Source organism: Stigmatopora argus, chromosome 7, assembly GCF_051989625.1.
Source record: "Stigmatopora argus isolate UIUO_Sarg chromosome 7, RoL_Sarg_1.0, whole genome shotgun sequence".
Taxonomy (NCBI): domain Eukaryota; kingdom Metazoa; phylum Chordata; class Actinopteri; order Syngnathiformes; family Syngnathidae; genus Stigmatopora; species Stigmatopora argus.
Genome location: NC_135393.1, coordinates 19,977,749 through 19,997,431, shown reverse-complemented (window position 1 = coordinate 19,997,431; position 19,683 = coordinate 19,977,749). Strand labels below are relative to the sequence as shown.

General features: G+C 46.7%; 3 protein-coding genes across 4 annotated transcripts; all 3 read right to left on the bottom strand.

The window, feature by feature from the left end:
* Positions 1–1,124: 1,124 nt before the first annotated feature.
* On the bottom strand, positions 1,125–12,806 carry LOC144077063 (ras and Rab interactor 2-like). Of its 2 annotated transcripts, none has more exons than XM_077604512.1 (14): positions 11,913–12,806; positions 10,655–10,843; positions 10,342–10,466; positions 8,970–9,064; positions 8,315–8,525; positions 8,112–8,226; positions 7,959–8,031; positions 7,671–7,762; positions 5,202–6,503; positions 4,235–4,317; positions 3,654–3,879; positions 3,415–3,546; positions 3,178–3,341; positions 1,125–2,727 (listed from the first exon to the last, which is right to left on the bottom strand). In XM_077604512.1, the coding sequence occupies exons 3-14, from the start codon at positions 10,417–10,419 to the stop codon at positions 2,398–2,400; spliced, it is 2,901 nt and encodes a 966-aa protein (XP_077460638.1). In that variant the 5' UTR covers positions 10,420–10,466; positions 10,655–10,843; positions 11,913–12,806; the 3' UTR covers positions 1,125–2,397. The 2 variants fall into 2 exon arrangements, with proteins under 2 accessions (XP_077460638.1, XP_077460639.1); XM_077604513.1 differs by having other exon boundaries at positions 2,577–2,727; positions 3,151–3,341.
* A 201-nt stretch (positions 12,807–13,007) lies between these two features.
* Positions 13,008–16,953, bottom strand: dtd1 (D-aminoacyl-tRNA deacylase 1). Its single transcript, XM_077604520.1, has 6 exons — positions 16,796–16,953; positions 16,337–16,427; positions 15,413–15,648; positions 14,794–14,891; positions 14,367–14,542; positions 13,008–13,660 (listed from the first exon to the last, which is right to left on the bottom strand). The coding sequence occupies exons 1-5, from the start codon at positions 16,836–16,838 to the stop codon at positions 14,384–14,386; spliced, it is 627 nt and encodes a 208-aa protein (XP_077460646.1). The 5' UTR covers positions 16,839–16,953; the 3' UTR covers positions 13,008–13,660; positions 14,367–14,383.
* A 359-nt stretch (positions 16,954–17,312) lies between these two features.
* Positions 17,313–18,290, bottom strand: LOC144077068 (small integral membrane protein 26-like). The gene is made up of 2 exons (XM_077604521.1): positions 18,067–18,290; positions 17,313–17,759 (listed from the first exon to the last, which is right to left on the bottom strand). Exons 1-2 carry the CDS (start codon positions 18,185–18,187, stop codon positions 17,575–17,577), a joined length of 306 nt encoding a protein of 101 aa, XP_077460647.1. The 5' UTR covers positions 18,188–18,290; the 3' UTR covers positions 17,313–17,574.
* Positions 18,291–19,683: the final 1,393 nt, after the last annotated feature.

The window sequence follows — 19,683 nt, the reverse complement described above, 5'->3', positions numbered from 1 at the left end:
GAAATGGCGTTCACTTGAAAAGAAAAGGCACTCTGCGTCTTGGAGTAGGCTCCCACTCAACTACCCAAGACAGCCGTCGCCGTCACTGCTTAAGTGCTTAGTTCATGTGCAAGTCTCACAGCTATGGAGCTCTGGCCGTGTGGGTTCACATCCCGGCCTGGGAAGCTCTTATTCTATAGTGCTCACTTAGCCTGTGAGAAGCAGTGGGATCTATCATTGACTCCACTTCTATTAGGAGCCTGTGGCCTAACTGGTTAGAGCGTTGCCCTCAGAAGCATGGAGCTCTGGCTGCGTGGGTTCGCATTCCGGCTGTGCTACTTATTGTTTTTTTTTTTTTCGTGCCCAAAACCCATGTCAATTTTTTTTTTTTTTAACTAAAACTATTGGGGGCTCCGCCGGCAGAGCGGTTAGAGCATTAGCCTCTGAGATCCAGGGTCCTGGGTTCGCATCCCAGTCACTGCCTGGAAACAAAAATCTTGGTTCTCTCCCGCCGAAGTGTGTTGGTGTCCACCCCCCGCCTTCGGCGCCGAAGGCGGTTTTGCTCCGTTTTTGACTCGAAACGGACCAAGTCGAAAAATGCTTTCTCTGATCGGTGGCCGCCTGGTTTTGTTACCTATTGGTCCGTTTCGAGTTGTAAAATGCTCCCTCTGTTCGGTGGCCCCCGATTCCTAAAGGCCGACGTTTTATTTATTGGTTTGTTTCGAGTCGAAAACGGAGCAAAACGAAAAGACTCGGGCGTTAGGACCCAGCGGCCACCAGACAAAAGAGGCAGTTTTTCTGCCTCTTTTGCTCGGTGGCCGCTGGGTCCTAACGCCCGAGTCTTTTCGTTTTGCTCCGTTTTTGACTCGAAACGGACCAAGTCGAAAAATGCTTTCTCTGATCGGTGGCCGCCTGGTTTTGTTACCTATCGGTCCGTTTCGAGTTGTAAAATGCTCCCTCTGTTCGGTGGCCCCCGATTCCTAAAGGCCGACGTTTTATTTATTGGTTTGTTTCGAGTCGAAAACGGAGCAAAACGAAAAGACTCGGGCGTTAGGACCCAGCGGCCACCAGACAAAAGAGGCAGTTTTTCTGCCTCTTTTGCTCGGTGGCCGCTGGGTCCTAACGCCCGAGTCTTTTCGTTTTGCTCCGTTTTTGACTCGAAACGGACCAAGTCGAAAAATGCTTTCTCTGATCGGTGGCCGCCTGGTTTTGTTACCTATCGGTCCGTTTCGAGTTGTAAAATGCTCCCTCTGTTCGGTGGCCCCCGATTCCTAAAAGCCGACGTTTTATTTATTGGTTTGTTTCGATTCGAAAACGGAGCAAAACGAAAAGACTCGGGCGTTAGGACCCAGCGGCCACCAGACAAAAGAGGCAGTTTTTCTGCCTAGTCCCTCCCGTTGCACCTCTGGCAGGAGGAAACCCAAGATTTTTATTTCCAGTCAGTGACCAGGATTCGAACCCAGGACCCTGGCAACCAGAGGCTAATGCTTTAACCATTCATCCAGCAGAGCCTCTAATAGTTTTAGTTAAAAAAAAAATGACATGGGTTTTGGGCAGGAAAAAAAAACAATTAACAATAGGTAGCACAGCCGGGATGCGAACCCACGCGACCAGAGCTCCATGCTTCTGAGAACAACACTCTAACCAGTTAGGCCACAGGCTCCTAATAGAAGTGGAGTCAATGATAGATCCCACTGCTTCTCACAGGCTAAGTGAGCACTATAGAAGTAATTTCCCTTGGTAACATAAGAGCTACCCAGGCCAGGATGTGAACCCACACAGCCAGAGCTCCATAGGTGCGAGGGCAACGGACTAACCACTTAGGCAACAAGGCCTGTCTTCTGTAATTGAGTCCGAGCATACTCTTAACCATTTCTTTTGAAGCAAACGGCATTTGTTCACCTGAAAAGATAGAAATGGCAAACGTTACACACAAAAACTTCATGAATCAATTCATGACTCGCTCACGGCCGCCTCCCTGTCTTTAGTGACTACTCTAGCACTTGAGCTATTTCCCCTTGGCAACATAAGAGCTTACAGCACCCGATATTCCCAGACCGGGATGTAAACCCACACGGTCAGAGCTCCCTCCATAGCTGTAGGGTTAGCGCATTAACCACTTAGGCCACGGGGCCAGTCTTGGATGACTGAGTGGGAGCCTACTCCAACACGCAAAATGCCTTTTCTTTTGAACTGATCTGCATTCCTTAACCTGAAAAGATTGAACCGCCAAACATGACACACAACAACTTGAAACATTTCTACACAGGCAGTGAAAATTGGACGTCATTCCAATGAAATGTGTCAAAACGATGGGCCTACAAAATGGGCTCAAACATTGTACATGTACCTTACCTCAATTCAGGATCATACTTGGCAAATCCAACCTCCAACCTGGCAACCCCACCCATCTCAACATCAGTAACTGCCGGAGTCCCGCCGCAACATGGTACCCTCCGGTGGCGGATCGGCGGGTGCGCGAGGCACCCTTCGGTAAACGAAATGGAAAGTCTTGGCCAGGGGTCGGCCGCGAAGCTGCGCTTTGATCTGCTGAGGGTGCGTGTCCGGGGCCAGCTGCTGACACGCGTCCTCGGTCACCAGAAAGAGAGCGTAGTCGTCGGGCTGGGAAATTCCCAATTTAGCGGCGCAGAGCGAGCACACCTCTTCGGCGCTGGTGTAAGAATGCACCGCTAAGGTTTTGGCCGTGCAGCCCGTGTCCACGTCTTGAAGGGCTAAATGGAGAAAGTTCTTCAAAAGGGAAGAAGCAAAAAAAAAAGTCAGAGGGAAAAAAAATCAATCAATAAACAACCCAGTGAAGGACCTCTTTTAAATGATAGAATCCCGCCAAAGAGTATTGAAAAATATGATCCACAACTACTGACATTCTAACCGAAAAATCGTTTATGTCAATGATAGTGGGAGCAAAATCAAAATGATGACTTTGCAAGAGTACCGTAGCCAGCAGAGGGCGTGCGCCTCAACACAAAAACACTATGAAGGTCACTTGGTTTGGTTTTATCGGGATATACAAAGTTTAAAAAAAAAGTTGGTCCTAAAGTAAAGGACGAGTCTCGACAAGTGGCAGTATCGGAGTGCTTGACGTTCACCGAGTAAATGACGAGAGGAAAGAAATAGCAAGAGAGAGGCTTGCTTTTTTGCGACTCAACTCACAGCCTGGGATCAGTTCAGGTCCGCTACCTGAAAGTCGTCAACGGTAGGCGCGGAACGCTGCGCGGTCCGCCGGCGGTGCCACCGATGCAAAGTGTTTCTGGCCTCCGAGCTCAGCACCCTCGCCGCTTGCTCCTCCTGGAAGTTCTTGATGAGGGCCATGGCTCCGTAGGCGCTGGTCAGGTAGTAACCTCCTAGGTAACAAGGGGTACAATATCGGTTCAAGCCTGTGGATCAGAGGTGAAATATTCCTGTTTAGGGAAAAACCTTCTCCTTGAAGAAGAGATGGATCCAGAAGCTCCATCATGTACTGGATGTCCAGATCCAGTTGAGGCATGTCACACTGCGCTACCACGTACGTCAGCATAGGCAGGAAGTCATCGGCCCCGTACATCCGCCCTGGAATGCGCAGGTAGGTGTCGGTGTTGGTGTTGGTGACGCCAGCGTTTTAGCGACATGATCTGGATTTTTGCCTTCCCGTGCTCAAATGAAAAGCTTGTCCATACCCGAGTGGTCCTGCATGATGGTGTAGATGAGCTTGCACACACGCAGCAGCATGGCCACCTTTTTCTCGGGCGAATACATCTTTCTCATGCGCAGGAACTTGTGTCGGATCTTCTCCGTGGCCAGCGCGTCGGGGGGCGCCGCGCCGTCCACTCCCAGCTCGTGGGGCTTCTTGGACTTGGCCAAGGAAAAGTTCTCTTTCATCTGCTGCCAATCTCCGCTGTTCACCTAACAAGTACAGGAATGAACTTTGACCATTTGCTTTTTGAGCTGCAAAAACTGATGGTGGAAGAGTGCGAGGATAATTTTGTCCCTGTAAATACATCTAGTTTTCTACTAATTTAAGAATTGCCTCCCCTTTCCATTTTGGAGCACTTTGTGTTTTTTTTTTTTTGCCATAACCAGTAGTAATGTCGCTTGTTTTGTGAAGAATTTCTGACCTCGCTAACACGAGCCACAATTGGTTTGGGACTTGAGTGTTGTTGTTTTTTTAAGTGGCCGGGAGGGAGCCAGCGAGTCTTTATTGGTCCTGGTTCTCACAGTGTGAAAGTGTCAGGGTGAAATGTAAGAGGATCTCTCTTACCTGGAATTGGTGCAAGGCCTCGTCGATGAATGTCTTGAGGGGCTTCAGCACGCACTTGTGCATGGCCTTTTCCAGCACCTGTTCTGTTAAACATGACGCCACATTCAGAGGACAGGCAGGACAGGAAAAGTCATCTCACATTGAAAATAGCCATAGCGATACAGCTTTTTTTCTTTTTACTCTGCAATCGAACGTAGCTAGGATTTTTTCCCTCTCTCCTTAAACTTTTATGGTATGTCATTAATTCACACTTGCAATACAGACCGACAAAATCGGTCTGTCTGTTTTGGATGTGTGCGTGCGTGCGTGGGTGGAATCTTTCGAGTGGGATGACGCTGGAGGCCCTTCTGCTTTTCTTTCAACACTCACGCACGATGACGTCAGACATTTGCCGACAGCTTCCTCTCCGGACAAGTCTACACTAAAGAAAAATGGGACCAAAATACACACTCCCCGACTCATACATTAGTTTGGTTGCATCAGTGACTGTCTATTTTCTTTTGAAGAATCTCACTCATCCACTAATGGCAGCCTTATAAAAAAAATGAGCGTTTGATATTTTTAGCCATGGGCAGCGCTCATTTCATGGCATCAGGTGGAAGCTAAGAATAAAAGTTGGAGTGTCCTCACTGTAACTCAACACTGGAGGATTAATATCAAATGCTTCGTGTAGTCTAATGTCCAAGATAAAAAGGCTCACTATTTCATGAGTCATGTTAAAACCCTTATCATAAGCAAACAAACCAATCAAAGTTGGATGGGAACAGATGGCTTAACTCATGGAAGCATAGAAGGGGAATCTCAAAGATAATCGTGCGCATAGCATATGATCTCCGACAGAAGTGATACTTGGTGACTCACCACACGTACACACACACACACACACACACACACACACACACACGCTGGCATTGAGAAACCACGGCGCACGTTTGGGGTCACGCGGCAACTTGAATAAAGGTCTTACCGATGGTATCTTGGGGGATGAGCGACTCGATGGGAGGGTCCATCTCGGAGCTTTGGCACAAATAAGCTTTCATTTGCGTCATAAAGTGTCGCAGCGTCTGTAGGAAATCCTCTCCCGACGGGTGAAGAGCGCGCTTCTCTTGAACAAAACGGATGTAGTCTTGGACCAGCGAGCCAAAGTAGGAATTTTTATCCCTGGACAAGTCCACAATCCTTTTCACCGCCCGTGTCTCCGGAGTCATCAGGGGGGCGAGCATGCCGCTGACCTTGCGGAAGCGTCCCTTCAAGGCCCGGGGAAGAATAAATGCCACCCCGCCACCGCCGCCGCCACCGCCGAGGCTCACGCCCACCCAGCGCCGCCTACTTTTGAAGGACGGACGCAGACGCGATTCCAGGTCGGCCTCCAGGCCGACCCCGTAGTCCTCCTCCACTTCCTCTTCCTCTTCCTCTTCCCCGTCGTCGTCGTCACCCTCACCGCTGTCCTCCGCCCCCTCCACGCCGTTGAGACGGGACGACGGGTCCAGGGAGAATCCGGCAGACGGGGAAAATTCCAAGGAATCCGAAGAAGACGTCGACAGGCTGGCGCCGCTCAGCCTCTGCGCTTCTTTCTCCTTTTGGACGGGGGGACCGCCGCAACTTTTCTCCTCGTCCGAAAGCGAAGGCGGACGCTTGACCAGGGACAGGGCTCTGGCGATGGTCTCGTCGTCCAGGGCGACGTGACAGTCGTCGTCCGCCGGCGGCCGATTGGCTATCGGGGGCGGCGGCGGCTTCGGGGGCGCGGGGACCGGCGCGCCGCCGCTTTTGGCCGGGCCGCTGTCTCGGTTCCCCATGGTCGGCCGAGGGGGGGCGGGACGCCGGACGCCGGCCCGGCGTCGGCCCAGGGCCGCGGGACTCGCCTCCCCCGGCACGCTCTCGGGTGCGGGCGGAGGCGGGGCCGGCCGCCGGCGCCGCATGAAGCGAGGAGGCGGCGGTCGAGGAGGGGGCAGCGACTGGCGCTCTACCTTTTGGTCCGGGTGCCGGCGACCCCCGCTCGAGGGCACGGCGGGCGCGTCGGACGCGGGCTCACGGTGGCGGCGGCGCTGACGTGTCTGGAAAAACAGCGGGTCCACGAAGCACAGCGCCGAACTGGAACGGGGCTTCTCGCTCGCGGGGGAAGGAGGCCGGCGACATAACGTCGCCGGCGCGCTGTCGCAGTGGGGCCCGACGCCACCGGGCTGGTCCCGCTCCGTCCCGCCGCCGCCGCTCCTTCGGGGGCCGAGGGCGCGGCGGGGAGGGCGGCCGCACAGAGCCGAGTCCCAAAAGCCTAGGAAAAAAAGACGGCGACACTTGACTAAATATCCACTGGCCTATTCTGTAGGAAAAACATGACCAAAAAAGGGAATCGAGCACACCAACTCCATCTGAAGAATTCTCACCGCGAGCAAGTTTTTTTGGGGGACGGCGTTCCCCGTTAAGAGTTTCCTTCTTCTCGCCGGTGGCCGAGAGAGAGAGAGAGAGAGAGACGCAGTGACTCAGTGGTGTGTGCCCGTCACAGAGGCGCTCGCAAGGAGGGAGTAGCCAAGGCTATTTGCAGAGTAGGCGGGCACGAGCCGACCACAGCGGACTGGCTGATGGATGATGCATTTCCAGTTCCTCAGTGGCCTGGGTGGCTTTTCAACTTTGTTCCCCGGGAGACAACGCTGGCGTTTCTGACCACGGCTTTTGTTGGAGTGTGTGGATCACATTTCCAATTCACGTCGGACTGAACGCCGCGGGTAAAAAAAAAAAGTCTACGCAGAGCGTCTCTTTAACGAGAGTCAAAACACTTTTGTAGGATCAATTGTAATGAGTGCTGCTCTCCTAGAATCGGGGCTTTTAAGTCCTTTCAAAGTGAATCAAAGTCAGGGGCAGGGGGGAATATACATGCATTACTCGAGGCCCACCGATGACAGTATGGGTCCCAGCCATGACATGACATGACTGTTAGACTACCGGACAGGACAGCTGCTGTCTTATTTCTGTTCCTGCCTTTAGATGGAATGAGGCCCGTGCCATTCACATCTAGTTTTCTACTCCGGGGAACACATTTGGATGGACAATGGTCACATTTTGCCAGAACCACCCCATTTTCCCATTGTTTGAAGACAAAAAAACTTTAGCGTAGGGCCTTGTTTAACATGTTTGCCATTCAGGAGTGGTGTGCCAATTCAATGAGGCTTTTCCCCCAGCACAATAAACTCATGTTAAGATGGATTCATTCAGCATTGATTTGAGGCCAGCAAGCCACCAAGCCACAAGCCAGCGCCTCTGCTCCGTGGAATGCAAGCCTCCCTCCCTCCCTCCACTACAATGATGGCCTTCTTTCATGCAACGGGGTCAAAATGATTTTTTTTCCAAGGTTTACATGGGCTATTGTTCTCACGTCTTTCTTGAAAGGAGTCCACTCATCACAATGAGTTAGCGTGCGCGCATTTCCCAAGCCATAAAGTACCTTGTCCAAGCCGAGCCACTTCTTCCAGATCCTTTTGCGTCTTGGCAGACGCAATGGCTTCTGGGAGTTGAAGAGGGGAGGACAACACGTCCCTAAAGTAATCCAGAGTGCAAAGCATTAATAACACATTTGAAAGAATAAAGGTATGCTACATTGTTAGGATTCCCTCAAAACAAGTTTCTTTTTGGTAGTAAATATACATAGTGTCAATACAGCAGCAGTATTTAAACAATCCAAATGACCGACGTAAGTAGCTGTTATTGGCGTATAGGGCGCCTTTGCTAGTACCTGCTTATGCAGTAGAAAGCCACCAGACGGAAAAGATCTGCAAAACTGATCCCAGATCCTTCCAGAGAAAATGCTATTAAAAAGAAAAGACGGATCAAATGAATGAAAAAGGAGCCACAAAGGAGCCGAAAAGGAGCCAAAAAGGAGCCTTACTATAGTGGCTCTCTGTGAGCGGGAAGTGAGCAATAGGGTTTCCAAAGGGATTCCCTTCCAGGCGCACGGAGAGCACCTTCCTCTGCAGCGGGACGGACTTCCGGACCAGGAAGACCTGCGGGGACAAGGACAGTCGGTCAGTCAGAGTCCCGTCCTTTCCCCTCTTGGAGACGGGAGAACACGCAGGCCCCCTTCCTCCTCACCCCCGGTGGCTGTTTCAGAAGAATCCGCGTGGCCTCCTCTTCGCCCAGCGTCAGCAGGAGCCACGCCGGGTGGCTTTGAGTGAGTCGCTCCAACACGCTCATCTTCCTCCCCAACGAGTCATAGCCGTAATCCCTCTCGCACCTGGCGCTGTCGCCTTGGGGCCGTCCCTGGTGTAGAGCAAACATTTCACTGCTCCTCTTGGTTCCTGGCCTAAAAAAGAGGGGACAGAAAAAACATGGTCTCACATTTTGTCCACCCCTCGGTTTAAAAAAAAAAAAAAAAGAGCGTGCCACATTTTCTGGAATATACGGCGCACCTTTTTCCATGGTTTGACTGGACCTCATTTGTTTTTTCAGTCTAAACACCAACAACTTTTGTTGTGTGTTTTTTTAGGCTGTATATTTTGAAAATAACTCCTTTATTTACATTGACATGCCATTTGGTCTTATTTGTTATTGATTTCTGATCCATTAAAAAACTGTAAAATGCAACCTATATATATTTTGGTCTCTCTTCATCATGTATTCTTTGTCTAGTGCGACTTATAGTCCAAAAAATACGGTCGGTCCATCGCGCCGAGCCCAAGTGGAAGACATTGCGTCAACGTTGATAAATATTTCATCAGGAGCGGGTGTCCATCTATAACGAGCATACCCCGGGATGTCGACGGACTCCCGGTCCAGCGCGGAGGCGGGACCAACCATCTCCTTCTTCAACTGCCCAATCTCCAGCGCAAACGCATCGATCAGCTGCAAGTAGAAAGAATGAGAGGCTTTCACTGATGAGTTGAACAGAAATCAACGGCAGTAAACCGAGCTAAGAGAACGAAACTAAGCCACAAATCAGACTTTGAGGAAGGGAAAAGGTTGCTCGGCCTTCCTGCGTACGTGTGTGTGTGCGTGTGTGTGTGCATGTGCGCGCGTGTGTGTCCAATTTCCGACAGGCAGGAAGCAAAGCATTGTGCGCCACTCCATCCAAAGCGTGACAAACAATGTTTTGTTTTCCGCTCGGATGGAGCGTTTGTTTGGTTTCTCCCTACCTTCCAGTCGACACCATCATTTGCTGGCTATCGACCCTTTGACCCTTTCAAAGACACGATTTACACTTGCTTTCGAGCACCTGATGAAATATGGCTAGCATTTTTCTTACCCAAACAAATCCCACGGCGCCCAATAGAGTGCAATATTGGCCGCGTTCACGCCTGACATGCGTCTGGCCCCAGGCGCCAAAACAATGACGTATAGGAAAACAAATAAGGCTGTGTAGCAGAGCGAAGGTGGAAAAGAATGCCGCTGGCTTAGCAAAGACTATTAAAGGTGGAAAACAATGATGCTAACTATTCCAAAAATTCCATTCTGTCGTCTGTTCAAATAAAATCATAGGAGAAAAGAAATGAACGATACACACTTTGCCATGTGACGATATGTGTGATCTTATGGAATCAAGTCCAATCTGGAATATGCGATCATTCATTTTGACATGGTCAAAGTAGCAGTGGTCTGATTTCTAGACCTGATGGGGATGTTTCCACGCTATAGCGGACGGATCATTTGATCTTGGGAAAGCCTTTCCTTCTGGGTCACCGTCCCAGGGTACTCGGACGTTTGGTCGCAGGACGTTTGGTCGCCCGGAAGGTTATTGATAATTACCATTTAAAATTGTTGCTCAAATTCCCTAAATACAAACTGTGAATTATTATTTAGTCATACTTAATGCCCTATTAATTATTAGGCTAAAGAAAAGCTCCAAATTTCCCGGACTTTTATTGTTTTTTGTTGGAGAACTTGTTGTTAAGACCCCGACTTCCTGTAGCTTCTTAAAGGGACAATGCATGTACATACAAACTCTTGTACACTCACACATGGGCTCAGTGAAAGTGCTCAGGGCCATTGTTGGCTTTGATTCATGCGTAGACCGTCTTGTTTTGACCTTGTTTGGTCGCCGGTTGTTTGGGTCCGGGCGACCAAAAGTCCGGCGACCAAAAGTCCGGCGACCAAACGTCCGGTCACGCCGTCCCAGTCCTTACCTTAAAGAAGCTGCAGCTTCTTCTCATCATCATCGGGCCATCTGCGGGCTGGCGACTGGCTTCATCCGAGTCCATCATGTCTACCTTTTCCGGCAGCTGAGCTCACCTGCGAATGGGCCGAATCTCTGTGGGTCAAAAGTCACACACACACACACATCAGTCAATAACATTTCAGTTCGTGTGTCAAATTTTCCACCTTTCCCAATTTTCCTCTGTCTCAGCTTGCATTTTTTTTTGCCCGTGTAGTAATTATTCTCAATCTTTGTCCACGCTTTTGGCAAGCTCACCACTGGGAATTCACTTAAAGTCATACCGATTTTTTGCGGGCCGTGTGCAATAGCTGTAGGCATTTTCTGGTTTGGTGGGCGCCACTTCCTCCCTTCCTTCAGCGGGCTAAATTCATGAGGTCAGTCCTTCCACTCCTGGCAGAGACATCTCCGGGAAACAGATAGAATGCACGTACGTGACTCACACGGGAAGCGCGCACCCCCGTCGTCCCAGCCTGAAGGTATGAAGGAAAGAATGCATACGTGTCTTAGTTCACCACCACCACCGTCAAATGCTTACCAAGCACCTGAAAAAAAGCGATATTTTCCGACTAAGAAAAGTAACGACCGCCCTGAAATTTGTTCTCATCTCAAATGGGATGAGGACTATTTTTTCTCATGTTTTACAATTCGGACATTGGGACAAGGTACGAATGTGTGTCACTCCGCGGAAGAAAGGAAAAGTCAGAGGCGCAGAAAGACTAAAGTGTAGAGTCATTTTCAGGCTCGCACTCCAAGTGTGACCACAAAATAGAATGTGGGTCAGTGGTTCTTCCTGACTTCAGCTGAGCGGACTGGCGCATGTTGTTTTGGTTAGACAGGAAACTGATTTTTTTTTTAGGTGGGGGTGGAAAAATTGGACTGCTTTCTTCTTTCGGGAGCCACAAGGAAAACATGTTCACATTCCTATTATTTCCTCCGTCAAATCTTCACGGTTCCTCATAAATAAAGTGGCAGTGTACCTTCGAGGTCAGTTAAAAAAGGGGATATGAAATGATATCAACTGAAAAAGCGGCTGGCTTGCTACACCAGAAGTGCCCAGAAATGGAGTCAAAAACAAAGCAAGGCAAGATGCATGTAGGTGCTCAAATAGAAACATATTATTGGTGGCAAAAACTCGACAACAAGAAAACATTTGGTGAGCATTGCAAAACAAGTCCTTAGCAGAGGTAGAAATTCTTATTTATTGCAGTTTCCCCCCCAAATATCAAATATATAAGACAAAACGAACCATATTGGGAGAGTTATAGGTTGGATCTATATTTAACCAAAAAGTATTAGACAATAATGCTGTCATTAAGCTGCAGCCAAATGGAAAATTGGCATATTTACAGAGGAAAAGAATGACACTCATTTCAGAAAACCTTAAAAAAAATGTGACAATGACGACAAAGTTGTCATAGTTGGGAGTCATCATCAAAATAAACGCATTGACCTGACTTCATCATCACCAGGGTGATGAAGTTAAGAACGTAACGGTTCTTGTTGATAGGTGAAAGGCAGCAAAATGTCCCTCTCACTCACCTTTAGCAGCCGCCGTTGACGTTGTTCGCTCACTTTGGAATGCAGCGGCAGCGGCAGCGACGGCGTCTAAACGACGGCTGTGAACTTGAGCAAAACTCCTCGCTTATTTCCCGACAGACGTCCTCATTTTGTGGGTTGACCGCAACATGAACAAACTAACAAAACTGACAAACTAACTCGTGTGTGCGTGTTACACGATTCGTGGACAAGAAGTTGCGCACAAAGAAAAAAAAGACGATGTTTTCTTCGTCACGTATCATCACTTTTCAATCTCTACTTTTAGGTGTGCCCTTTCCACCTTTGGCACCATACTGCCCTCTAGCGGCGACAGAGGAAGGTTGCGAACGCGCTCAAGAGATTCCAATACTTTTGAGCAAAAGGAAGAACATGATCCGTGTTTTTTTTTATTCCTGAGCACACACAGCATGGATTATTTCCAAGCAAACAGCATTTTAGGGGAGTTTGGTGTGTTTTACCCCCTCTCCCCCTTTTTTTAGCAAAAGGGATTGGTCTCAATGTTTCAATACTTGAGCGTTAACCTGTCATCCATCGCAAAGGGATCCTATTGGCCAATCAAACAATTGTTTCTCATTACGTGACCATGCTTTTAGCATATACATTTTTTGAATATAACCACCCACTGTTAAGAGTAGCCACATTTTGTTATTTGAATCCATTGGAGGACACCAATATGATTTGCCCTTTTACCTCCTTGATTGGTGGTATTTTTATCATAGCAGTCCCTCTAAAATAAAGCCGCAAACTAGAAACTAAATCACCAGCAGACGTATTTGGGTCACGTCTTGCTTTTCCACCACTTTCTGGCGTTCCAGCGAGGGCAGCAAGTCCCGTTCCCGTGGGTCTCCGTCCATCCCCGTCCGTCCGTCCTCGTCCGTCCTCCTACGCAGAACATGAAAAGCTCAGCCTGAGCCTCAGCTGAGCATCGTTTGAAAGCAAAAATGGAGGAGGGCTGAGGATGCTGTCGTTGAGCAAACAAATATAGCACGTCAACCGAAGAAAAATGAGGTGAAATGAGAACAATGCAGTAGATCCAGATGATGATGCTGCTATTACAACTACAAAAATAGATGCATATACATTTTCTAAACATCTTTATTAAATAACAACAACAAAAATCATAAAAATTACAAATGATATTGTGGATTGTTTTTTGGGGGGCCATTACACCATGTACATGTCACAAAGGTGAATAATAAAGTGCAACGGAGACACATTCTTGTTGATTTGGATTCCATTTGGATGATTGATGGTCAACACGGGGCCTTCAAATTGCAAACACTCGTACACTCGTAGCTAGCGCCAGCCTCGCTGGGATTTGGACTCGGATATTTTAGGGGAAAGAATTCAAGGTGAGCTAAATAGATGAATAGTGTTTTGGCGCAATGTACCAAACCCGTCCACGTGCGGACGCGTGGATACCACGTTTGGGTTACTGCTAGTGTCACGTGACTTGATTTGGCCATTGTGATTGACGAAATAAACGACCCTTCGAGAGAGACTCCATTTCATTTGGGAGGGCGAGAAATTATTCATTTGGGAAAAGCTCTTACATAATCCCGCTCATCATTCCAAAATTCGAAATTGAATGGCACGCCGTCCACAAAAAAAAGACACCTGGTGAATCCTAGGCTTGGATCTCCAAAGAAGGGATGCGTGCGTGCGTGCGTGGGTGCGTGCGTGGCCATTTCCAAACAAAAAAGGAGAGTCTTGCTCACTTATTTTGTCATCTGCATGAGAGGACACAAAACAAAGGTTGTTTACTTGGTCTTGCCTTACATGATGGATACGATATCACGACACGGCCTCCCTAGCGTGTCCCCTATCGTCTCGTGGGATTCGTGCCCAGAACCACTGCCCAGGTAGATCATATGCTAAACGGAAGCCCCATGCATGAAATGGGGCTATGTTTTTCTGTGTTGCTTTTTGTCTTTTCACTTCATCTAGAATAAATTTCCCGTGTCTCAAAGCGATTCCGCCTTTGGGCCGCAGTGGGTCCTGGTCTTTGTTCCAACCAATCCAGTGCCGACATTTTCACCAATCAGGTGTCTTCTAAAATAAGTAGCACCTGACTTGAATGAACTGATTACACTTGCAAAAGGTATCCTCTTGTTGAGTTGGAATGAAAACCTGCACCCACTGTGGCCCTTTGAGGACCGCTTTGACACCCCTCATCTAGATGATTTGGTTCCTGAGATCTATGGAATGGTTGACATCCATCCTGGCCTCGTAATTCCAATGAAAGCGTGAAGTTTAACAATTTAGTAACGGTTTGGCGGTTTTTCCCCTCGCAACAAGAGCTAAAATAGGAAGTGTGACAAGTGACCAGCGCCCAAAAAAAACATGACCGCATGGCTCTGAAGATGTCTGTTTCCCTATTTTGAACTTTGGTTTCTACGCATGTCTGCAAAATAGTGTAGCGTTGGTGTCTCTTACTCGTTGAGGCAGGACATCTAGGGCTCTCTTTCCGAAGACACGTCGCCATCTGCCCCGCTACTGGCGTGAGTGTCCTGTCGGGCGCGTAGGGCACTTTTCTCAGCTCGGCTGGACTCGGAGGGCCCCTTGGAGCGGACCTTTTCCTTCCGTTGCTGCTGCTTCTCCAGCTTGGACAACTGAGGGGAAAACATTCCAAATAAGAGTGATTTAACTTCAAGTTCAAAGCAAGTCTGACCATCCTTATTTAGGTCGCTAAAAAAATAAGATGATGGATTCTGCCACACAGCGTTGCACGATTAGCACAAAATGAAGTCGAGCAAATTTAAAAAACAAAAAACAAAATCACTCTGAATGGGGTGTTTTGATCTCCACCCGCAGTTCCCCCCCAAACAAAGTGAAAATGTGGGAGTTTAAAAACTATCAGCACCTGTCGGGGGTCTGAAGAAACAGAAGGTGACGTCAGTTCAATGGTAACTGGACCATCATTTTGAATGTCCACCTGCATGGAGGTCCCAAACTTGCCATCTACAACACAAAGCAAAAATAGAATTAGGGAACATCAGCACACACAAAATAATAAATGCTCGTCATCATTTTTGGGAGAAGAGAGTGACTAAAATCTCTAACATTTTAGTAAGCTCATGTCCATGTTGTAGTATTTCAAGGGAGTTGAAATTTCAACGTGGCAGATTTTCGTGAATGTTTTATTTAAAAAAAAAAAAAAAAAACATAAATCAGCATGATGAAGTGGATTTGGCGGGCATTTGGGGCAGATAAGGATGAAGAGAGCTACGCAGTGTGACGATAGCCTAAATGCTCTTCCACTGGGTCAGAGAGATGAATGACCCTTCCAGCACACTGACCATTTGGTCCGTGCCAGAAGAATGCCACATAATCATATTTCCTCTCCAGGGCTAATTAAAAGGCCTGACTCCAACCTGGCTAGGCCAAGGTCTCCTCTTTATCGGCTCCCCGATGGTCCGACCTAGTTTGGCGTCACTGTTGAAGCGCTTAACGATGGGAAAAGGCGTCACGAGTTGACCCACCTTTGACCAGCTCGGGCTTGTAGGCACTCCTCATGTTCTCCAGGATGCTGGCGTAGAACGGTTGAGCTAACTCTGCAGGCATCGCCGAGTGGAAGTCCGGTTTGTTGCCCTTGAGTACGCACTGGAGTGTGAACTGGCTCACACAGAGCACCTCGTAGTCCCGGTCCATGACGCTTTTAGTCCACGCTCGACCGTTGTCATCCTCAAACAGCCGCAGGTTGAGGATCTTCCGTACCCTGGAAGTCCAGAAAAATATGTCAAACAATGTGAGCCCAACCGGTCAGGGTCAACGCCAGATAATATTTCGAGTTCATTTGAAAGGACACCACAGAACCATTGAAATTGTCCATAGAAAAGGTTGCCTTTGGATTACAGTAGTCCACAGTAATTAATTTGGACACAAGTATAAAGTATGGACATGTGGTGGTCAGATAACAATGTTAGAATATGCTGATATGGTCTAAAACAGGGGTCGGGAACCTTTTTGATGGAAAGAGCCATAAACAATTCATATTTTTTTAAATGTTAATCCTTGAGAGCCATGCTTCGAATTTAAACGTCAACATACATGAAAATGTGTGTCACTTCACCACTTTTAAAGTACAAAAAGTCTCTGAATTATTTTGACAACATTGTTACATTGTTGCTAATCAATGAGTATCAATGAGAAAATCCATGCAAAAGAGTGTAATAAAAAAAATGATTATAAGGCGCTGGGGTAGTGTCAATGCCATAATACCAACGTAACGCTCCTATTCCTGCGCTTTCTCACCAGCAGTTTCCATAGTTTACCTCACAGGTTAGTGGAGAGCCATATGCACCCATCAAAAGAGCCATATGTGGCTCCCGAGCCATAGGTTCCCTACCCCTGGTCTAAAATAAGATTGTTCATGGGCGAAATGTAGTTTTCATTCAAAGATTTACATGTACTCAGCGTCGGTGTGGGTGTCCTCCACAGATATTCCGAGTAAGACACAGAGTCCCTGCCCTATTGAACTCATGGTTTCGCCTCCCACTGCAAGAAAAACGGGGAAAAAAAGTGAATGAGTGAGTCGGCTTCATGCGAGGATGAATGAGCAAGCATGACGCCAATGCCATTCCATTCTTCCAAATCATTCATCCGCGTTGTTTTCTTTTTTTTTATCTGCCTCTCAAGGTGAAATGGCTGAATCCATTACTTGAAAAATAATAATAATAATAAAAAAAACTAACACTCAGTATTATATTCATGTTGATTGATGTTTTTAACCACGGTCCCAAGTCGTGCCGATGCTAACCTAGCTTAGGCTAGCATAACATACATTCAAAATGGCCTTAAATGTGTCCATACGACGACACGAACTAAGACACAATATAATCTCTCAAATGAAGGGAAGTGTTTACCTGTCACAGACGCCCTAGTAACTCTTTGGATGATCGCTTTCATTGTTATGGCGATGTTTCACGGGGCATTAACAATCTTGAGTTTGGTGCACTAACACACTGCTTGAAGCGAAAGTTTGGCTGTCGCCCTCAAGCGGCCTCTTGCGGAATTTCACTTTCCTCACAACATACTAAATCGCTTATATTCGGGGTTACAAGCCATAAATGGAATACGTGGAGTAGTATTAAGTCTTACCATTACTTTAGTGTCCAAAACTTATTTAATTAAAGGCGCTTGTCTGCTATTTGTAATTTGCAATTGTTTGAACAAATGTTTTCCACTCTCCACCGTTTTTCCTTTCTAACTCGACAGTTGTGCGGGTTTTTTTGCGTGAATGTCAAAGAACCCCAATAAACTACTCTAGTGGAATTGAACAACGTTTGAATTAAAAGTATTGAAGGAAAATGGTAGAACATAGACAGGTGCCCATCTGTCTGTCTGTTTGTTTGTTGGGGGAGATTCAACCTGACAACACTGTGCATTTTAATAGTGACTGGGTACTTTATTAACTTTGATCATAAGCATAAATTGACTTTTTTATGCAAATAAATGACATGACAATGACTGGAGGACCAGGTACAACAGGAAAACCAGTGTTTTTTTAGATGCCGTATTCAAGGTATGCTAACCTTTTTGGTTTCTTGGAGTTAGAGGCCGTACTATAGGCAATTTGATTTCATTTTTTGGCAAAAATGTGAGGTTATACTTCTTCAGAAGTGTGTCTTCCATGGTTTCCATTCTAATTTGGACCATCTCCACTCCCAGGACCACCAGTAAATGACTGAATGAAATTGTAGATCCTTGTGGTGTATGGCACAAAGTCTTTTTTGTAGATGACGACGGATTTTGTGTACTCAGTCTTATATATGATTTGATTTGAGTCCTTGTTATCTTCGACTTTTTCCTCCTTATTCTGATCGGAGTCTGTTGGGGTAAAGCAGACGAAATTAACCAAGTGGAAAAGGCACGATAAGTCATCACCACGTTATTCATAAATGAAACCCAGGGAATTGTCGTAGAAGGGCATGCAACCTTCGGCTGCAAAAATGTTAAAGTATTGCTACCAACGTAAACGTTTACTAGAGGAAGCAAAGCAAATGATGCCAGAAAACTTTAACGTATCTGTACTTTAGCTCATGACATATTTAATTTGTAAATTATGCACGAAAAAACATCCAAAGCCAAGTCGATAGACAGAATAAGGAAATGCTGCATACGTTTAGCATCTTACCCAAGTCTTTCAAACCGCCAGTCAATTGAAAGTATGCAAAAGAGCCAACAATTGTCCACACACCAACGGCGTAAACCTTAGACAAGCCTTTGTGCCACTTGGTTATGTCTTTCAAAGTCATTTTTGCATTCAAAAGAGCTCTTTTCAAGAAAAGAAATTGAGTTGAGATGGCTTGACCTAACGTGAGGTGGGCGCCGCCATGTTAGACTAACCCGGATGTAAACACTATTCGAGGTAACGCAATATGATTGGCTATAGTGTTGACGTCACTGCAACACGATTGGCTCTCGTATCCCTGTTGTTCAAGAAGGACTGGAATAATTGACGGAGACGGCTTAACATTCAGAAACTCGAAGCAATACGTACTTACCGCAAAACCAGGACATTATTAAAGAGGAGTCAGGTTGTCTCATGGGCAGGATAGGACAAGACAGAGTGCCATTAGTGTGCTGGGTGTGTCTTTACACCTAAACACCTGGAAAATGGGACAATAAAAAAAAAGAAATCAATTCAATTCAATCTCCAAAGCACATTAGTCATCCAAAATATGGTTGCAGGCATGGGCAGGAAGAAGCCAAACGTAGCCAGGGCGCAACAACATCCGCTGGGCACCATAGACGGGAGACAAAAATGGGACCAAAAAAAATGAATGACTAAAAAGCACACCCCGATACTCCGAAAACACACCTAAGTTAAAAAAGGCCGATGTTACGGAGGCAATCAAAATGAAGGTGCCGCTTTTGAACTTACATTTTAGAACTAGATGACATGAAACCAAATATAGTATACACAATATGATTACTACATTGAAATAGGGATTTATTTTACTTGAAATGTTTACGTCTAAGGTTGAAGTAATGACTGTACACGTGACATGATTTATGACGAGTCATTTTCAAAACCAGTGAAGAATTGATTTATGGCAGTCTTGTTAAATACAGGTGTATATTATTAAAACAGCATTAAATGATGACACATTAGTTGGTGCTTTCAAGGTCATTTGTACATAATTGTCCATGTTTAGTTTTTATCGTTTATTAATTCCAGCTATTTTGTTCCCTAAGGACAATCCGACAGATCGTAATGGTTTTATGTGATGTGTTTTTATTTTTATTTTTTATTACGAGTGATAATCTTTGTTGAAAGAAGTGATCCTTATTTTGGAAAAGGTAAAGAGGAACTTTTGGCATTTTCCTTTCTGCTGAGTGGCACTGTATGGCAAAGTCATGCTCGACTACAACTACCGTAAAACCCAGATAAACAAAGCAAATCCAACAATATTATGGGCTTTCACAAGGTGTAAGAGTTGGACGTGATGCAAAATCCACATTTAGATAGTGATCCTAGAATCAACAATGTCAAATGAAACATGAAATTGACTGCAAATAAGCCATTAGAAACTGAAATGGGTGTACCCGGAGAAAACCCATACAAGCCCAGGGAGAACATGCAAACTCCACAAACCATGGATCGAACCCACGACCCCCGAGCTGTGGGGCCAAAGTGCAAACCACTCGTCCGCTCGTAGAAAACATTCATTTAATGAATATTTACTGACTTTCACTATTTGAAAAGCGACATGTATTCCTGAGTATTTAGGCCCGCGGCTAATTTTCC

Bases quoted from the DNA above. Each gene is read 5' to 3' on its own strand.
- LOC144077068 (XM_077604521.1), bottom strand. From the start codon at position 18,187: ATGACTTTGAAAGACATAACCAAGTGGCACAAAGGCTTGTCTAAGGTT. The intron at 17,760-18,066 runs GTAAGATGCTAA...TTACCCCAACAG, and splicing joins TGGCGGTTTGAAAGACTTGG to ACTCCGATCAGAATAAGGAG.
- LOC144077063 (XM_077604512.1), bottom strand. From the start codon at position 10,419: ATGATGGACTCGGATGAAGCCAGTCGCCAGCCCGCAGATGGCCCGATG. The intron at 9,065-10,341 runs GTAAGGACTGGG...TTCTACTTGCAG, and splicing joins GAAGCTGCAGCTTCTTTAAG to CTGATCGATGCGTTTGCGCT. The intron at 4,318-5,201 runs GTAAGACCTTTA...CATGTTTAACAG, and splicing joins CATCCCCCAAGATACCATCG to AACAGGTGCTGGAAAAGGCC.
- dtd1 (XM_077604520.1), bottom strand. From the start codon at position 16,838: ATGAAAGCGATCATCCAAAGAGTTACTAGGGCGTCTGTGACAG. The intron at 15,649-16,336 runs GTAAATCTTTGA...CTGGACTTCCAG, and splicing joins CACACCGACGCTGAGTACAT to GGTACGGAAGATCCTCAACC. The intron at 14,543-14,793 runs GTGCTGATAGTT...TTTTCCCCTCAG, and splicing joins TTTCTTCAGACCCCCGACAG to TTGTCCAAGCTGGAGAAGCA.